At 42.3% G+C, this 5,996-nt stretch overlaps 1 protein-coding gene across 2 annotated transcripts in view; it reads left to right on the top strand.

Moving 5' to 3' along the window:
• The window catches only part of LOC102764270 (cytochrome c oxidase assembly factor 7), a 13,733-nt gene extending 7,842 nt beyond the window's left edge, over positions 1–5,891 (top strand). Inside the window, exons 1-2 of one of the 2 annotated variants that reach the window (XM_015566947.1) lie at positions 3,553–4,140; positions 4,649–5,891. In XM_015566947.1, the coding sequence (XP_015422433.1) occupies positions 4,002–4,140; positions 4,649–5,097 (588 nt within the window). In that variant the 5' untranslated portion in view covers positions 3,553–4,001 and the 3' untranslated portion in view covers positions 5,098–5,891. Of the gene's footprint in view, positions 1–3,552; positions 4,141–4,648 lie in introns of those variants that run through there. The other variant, XM_006768326.2, reaches the window with a different exon arrangement.
• Positions 5,892–5,996: the final 105 nt, after the last annotated feature.

Below are 5,996 nucleotides of genomic sequence, written 5' to 3'. Positions count from 1 at the left end.
AAGAGTGGGAAGCCAAAGAACCCACTTTTAGCTGACATTGTGACATCAGGCAAAGCATCTTCCTTCCCTGGGCCACAAATTCCTCATTGACGAAATTAAAAGTAATAAGGTCTGCTCATACCTTCTTTGTAGGTTTTTCCTGTGCATCATATGGGAACAGATATGACTGCTTTGTTAAACTGTAAAACATTCTATCAGTTTGAACAGGTCTGGTTGTATTAGTTGCTGCAGCAGTTACTTTGGATTGCACACGTAGAGTGACCCACAGAGTATTTGGGTCAGTTGTTTTCATTTGTAAAACAATTTAAATGTCCTGAAGGGGAAAGTAATTCTGATACACATCTCTTTCATGAAATATTCTGCAGCCAGTGAAACAGATATTAAGAAGGGTTTCTAATGGGGAGTGACGAGGGCTCATGATTATAACATGTAAAAATAATACCAAATTACATAGAAAATGTACTAGGAGGAAGTACATAAAAATTTAAATAGTAATGGTCTCTAAAAATGCAAATAAAGGTTATGTGCAAGATACTCACCCCAGCATTATTCATCTGGCAAATTTATCATTCATTTATAGTTTATAAGCAGTACATATTTGCATTATGTATGCTTCCCCTTTCTCCTATTTAAAAGTCCTCAATGTCTCTTCTAAAAAATAAGATTACTGTAGAGGAGGAAATAAGTTAATGATGATAAAGCAAATAAATCTTTATCTCTAGTCAAGACCATTCTTGTGAGGTCCATACTGCCTATAGCTATTTATTGAACAGTTCTACTTGGAGTTCTTATAGACATCTCAAACTTAACAAATCCATTGTGGAATTTTTGTTTTCTTCTATTTATTATATCCTGTCGTCTTCTACTTTAGCAAGTGGTATCTCTCAACCTAGTAGCTCATGCTAGTTTATCTTCAAAATATGTCTCAAATCTGTCCTGTTTCTCCCTCTTCTGCTATCATTCCTATCCAACCCACCCTCCTTTCCTGTTTGGATTATACTTAGGAGATTAAGGCAAGTCCCCAATTTTCTTTCCATAAGGCAATTAAAATGAACTTTGAAGAACTTTGTATATTTTAGCCATGGATTAGCTAAAATATTCAAAGCAACTGTTTTCAGACATTGGACAACAGGCAATGAAGTACTGTGATTCCCGAGAAAAGGAAAACATAAGGTGATCACCATCTGTGATTGCTTTAGCTTTCTTTCTGAAAGTATTTTCCACACTATGCACAAAGCAGTGAAGCCAAATAGAGCATGATAATCGTGCTTAAGTAATGAGGCAGAGGTCAAAGTTTCCAGCTACTGAGGAAGTGGAATTCTCAGACAGGATACCAGAGAGGAATAAGCTATACAGAGGAACTCTAGAAATCCACATAGGCGATCTCTTAAGTCTTTGGCCCAGTGTTAAGCTGCACAAGGTCTCTGAGAGACCTTGCAGTAAAAAGATATTGAGGAGCTACGAACTGAAGAGATTTCAGAGGTTTCATAGTGCTAGAAGTGGTTTGAGTTCCAACCAGCCAGAGAAGAGGGACCTCAGTGAACACCACAGATATTCAACAGAGACTCCAGAAAGGCCATGTCCTAATGGTAAGACTACTCTAGATCTGCTTAACAAACTTAGATACAAGCCTCAAAAGGATCAGGCTGATTCACCAGTAAATTAGCTAGCTACCTGCCAGAATGAAACTCAACAGTCTTTAAAGGAATTCAACAAAATCCAAGCTGTACAAAGTATCATCCACAATGTCCAGCATAAAATGAGAAATTACTAAATTTAAAAAAAGGTAATTAATAGAAATAGACCCAGATATGACACAGAGATTGGAATTTACAATTGAGAATTTAAAAACAGGTATAATAACTATGTTTAAGATTTTAAATAAAACATAAACCTAATGACTGAACAGATAGGAAATCTCACTAGAAAAATTGAAATTATAAAAAGAAATGAAATCCTGCAATAGAAAGTTCTATCCTATATAATAAAAGGCTAATATGTAAATAGACCGAACAGCAGAACAAACGAACAGCTGGTCACTATGATGTGTGCTGACCATCAGAGGGCGTGTGCGGAACATGGTGGGCGTTGGCTGCGGCAGGATGGTGGAGCAGGTGAGCGGAGGCGCCAGACCAAGGCGGGGCACTGGTTGCTGTCATTGGGGTGAGCTGTTAGTGGTTACTGAAAATTCTTTGCTCACGTGCACTGCAGTCCCACCTGCCGCTCACACCCACTGCCAGCCCCGGCCCCGCTTAATATAAATCTATGTTGCCATGAAAAAAAGCTCCTAGATTTTGAGCTCGGCGTGTTAGCATTTTGAAAAACCCTAACTTAACTCTGGTGCCGTGCCACATATAGAAATTTTTTGATATTTGCAACCATAGTAAAACAAAGACATATTTCTTATATTTATTTTATATATTTAAATGCCATTTAACAAAGAAAAATCAACGACAAAAATGAGTTCGCGTGTCACCTCTGACACGCATGTCATAGGTTCACCATCACTGCTCTAGTGTGTGGGTTCTTGACTTCGTGTAGGAAAGATTTCACAATACAAGTCCAGGTAATCCTGAGAATATGTTTGTTAAAGCTGGGGACAGTGAAACAAGTAAGGGCTTAGCATAGAAGAAGCAACAGCCCTAGCCAGTTTGCCTCGGCGGATAGAGCTTTGGCCTGCATTCAATTCTGGTCAAGGGCACGTATCTTGGTTGCAGGTTCCTCCCTGGCCCAGGCCCTGGTTGGGGCTCATGCAGGAGGCAGCTAGTTAATGTGTTGTGTCTCACATCAGTGTTCCTCTCTGTCTTTCCCTCTCTTCCACTCTTCTAAAAAATCAATGGAAAAATATCCTCTGGTGAGGATTAAAAAAAAAAAAGAAGCAACAGAAGAGCCTAGGTGGTGCTCTGCTTTGGCATTCTAGAAATGCTATAGGAAAGAAGTGAGCCGAGGTGGGGCTGCTGTCAGCTCACAGGGAAGTCAGAGAAAAGGGGGGCTTGGAGACAGGATCAGGAGGTAAGCCCGGGACGAGCTGCCACTGCCCACTGCTCTCCTGGTTGAAACTTTTGCAGGGACCCTTAGAGGTTAGGAGGCAGTAAAAAGTTCATGCCTGAGAAGGGACATGGTGTGCTCTGTAGCGAGCCTGCACTGAGTCTTTGTCTTGAGGGGTTTTTTTTTTCATCTTCTGTTGGCGAGAATCTTAGGGGATGGTTTCAGCAGAATATTCATCAGCTTTCCAGGTGCATTTTTAATATGCAGATACATCAAAATGAGTGTATAAGGGAATTTAGGATTGTTCTTTGTTCTGCTTTACTGTTTTACTTTTATCTTGGGCCTGTCTGGCTTTCGTGGGGTTTTTCTTATTTGTTTCTCAGACTTCATCTGTCCTTGGGGTTAGCTGGCACAAATGACAGTAATTGGGTCTCTGTTTTCTATTTTCCCTGCCCAGGGTGATTTAAGACAGCAGTCGCCAACCGGTGGTCCGTGGACCACTGGTGGTTCCTGAGGTCCAAAAGGTTGGCAACCACTGGTTTAAGGAAACCTTTGGAGCAGCGGTCGCCAACCTGTGGTCCGTGAGGTCCGAAAAGTTGGCGACTGCTGATTTAAGATACGTATTCTCTGGTTAGGGAGGAGAGTTATAAACCATTTGCTCTCAAGTGTCCTTGGTTAGGGGAGATAAGGTCTTGCAGTTCACCACCTGGCTGTAAGTTGTTCAAATTTGACTTTGTTCCCCCATTCCACTTGCCCAGGAATCTTCCCAGCTTCTTACTATCCTGCCTCAGTGCTACATGGAATTTCAAATTTCCATTAATAAAAAAAATAAAAACTAAAGAAAAAAGCCTTGTAATTACCTCTGCTTAAAATGACCCATTAGTAGTTTCCCATTTATTATTGCTCCTAGGATTCTAAGCCCAGGATCCCTAATACGACCCACCGTACCCGTAGGTTCTGTCCCCTGCCTGTCTGTTTAGCCTCCTTCCCTAGGGCTTCTGGGTTCTAGCCACATGGGCTCCTTTTCTCTTTGTATCCTGTTCCTTTTGCCTGGAGCAAGTCATATTTTCTTTCCCTTTTTCCTCCTGTTATTTCACAGCTCAAATATCACTTCTTTGGGGAAGCTTTCCTTGATCTCTCTACCTAGTCCAGGTCAGAACCCTGATATATTCTCATAGCACCCTGTACTTTTTCTTTGTACACTTGTCACACTTATGTTCATGCATTTATTTTTGTAGTTGTTTAATGTTTGTCTCATTAGACCATAAGATCCCCAGACAGGGACAGAATCTGTTTGTTCCCCAGAACCTGGCATAATCGTTGGCAAATAGCATACATTCAGTATATATTTAAATTAACAAATAGTTAATAAAGTGCTTCTAAGATGCCATGTTCTCACTGTAACCCTGTGACATAGCTATTGCTATCATTCCCACTTTACCTTTACCTTTTTGGTCTGCCTTTTAAGGTCTCATTTAACTAAGGCTCCATGACTGAAAAAGCTGGTAGGTCTGTGCTCTGGACCAGTCCACCTTTCTTTCGTGCTGCTTTAACTCGAGGAATGTGAATTTTATTCAGGAATTGTTCCCTAACTGGCCTGAGACATTCCGGCTCTGCCCTGGCTTGGATTTACTTTTTCCTTCTCTTTCCTAACTCCTAGGCGGACTGACCCAGGACCTGAAAGCTGCCTTCAGCTGCTTTCTGATGGCGTGTGAGAAGCCTGGAAAGAAGTCTGTGGAGGCATGTCACAATGTTGGTCTCCTGGCACACGATGGACAGGTCCATGATGACGGCCAGCCCGATCTGGGGAAGGCCAGAGACTATTACACAAAGGCCTGTGATGGCAGCTATGCCCCTAGCTGCTTCAACCTCAGTGCCATGTTCCTGCAGGGTGCTCCCGGCTTTCCCAAGGACATGGGCCTAGCCTACAAATACACCATGAAAGCTTGTGACCTGGGCCATGTCTGGGCCTGTGCCAATGCCAGCCGCATGTACAAGCTGGGGGATGGTGTCGATAAGGATGAAGCCAAGGCTGAAGCGCTAAAAAATCGGGCCATGAAACTGCATAAAGAACAGCAGAAAAACGTCCAACCTTTAACGTTTGGGTAGTGTGGCCCACCCTCCTGTGCAGCAGATGCTGGCACCTCCGATTCCTGATGCAGCCCTTGGAGAGCAACCTGCTGGAGCAGGAAGACTTGGGACTCGGTATTAGTAACCCTGGTTACATATACCCATTGCCCCGGAGTGTCACCTACTGGGATGTAGCCTGAAGTATTTATTTCTTTACCTGGTGTGTTCTGTAAAGAGACCCACATTTAATGTGGTTTTAGATCTCAAACTCTTATAGCTCTGAAAAACAGCAAACTAGAGAGCAATGGAGATTTTGGGGGTGGGTGGGAAGGAGAGACAAAGAGCAAGAGATGGGAAAAATTAGCAGCCACAGGGCCTGAAGGAATCCGACATCATCGTCGTCATTATTATTTTAGTTGGGAAGGCTTGAAAATCAGGAAGTATCTTGGTTTACGTAATAGAGGGCTTCAGGAGCTAAGAACAGTCACGACTCCACCCTCTGGTTTATGTAATCGTTGGTGTGGGCTTTAGTTCTGCCTTTAGAGTCACGTTTTTGCAATACATTCATGGAGATCTGGAAGATTAAAGGTCATTACTCATATGTTTCAGGGTTGCTAAAGAGGATGAACCAAGCCCTCCTGCAGTGGAGACAATCACAGTTAGTGGACTAGCATCCCCAGTCCACTTATGCGGTACTGCTCATCACACTGAGGGAGCAGATTATTCCCCAGGCAACTTCAGGTAGGGATTTGTAAGCAAGGGTTTTGTAACATTTTGTCCCTCAGAACAGAGCCTTTTTAACTGTTCCTGTGAATAAACTATTTTGATTAATATTTTTGTTATTGGTGTTCTCTCCACATCCTGGGTAGAGATTATGTTCTTCAGTGGTTGTGCCTTTTAAGAACATTTGCTTTTTCTATTATCTTCCTAATCTGTCA

Source organism: Myotis davidii, unplaced genomic scaffold (genome assembly GCF_000327345.1).
Source record: "Myotis davidii unplaced genomic scaffold, ASM32734v1 scaffold79, whole genome shotgun sequence".
Taxonomy (NCBI): Eukaryota; Metazoa; Chordata; class Mammalia; order Chiroptera; family Vespertilionidae; genus Myotis; species Myotis davidii.
This window is presented reverse-complemented; position numbering and strand designations above follow the sequence as displayed.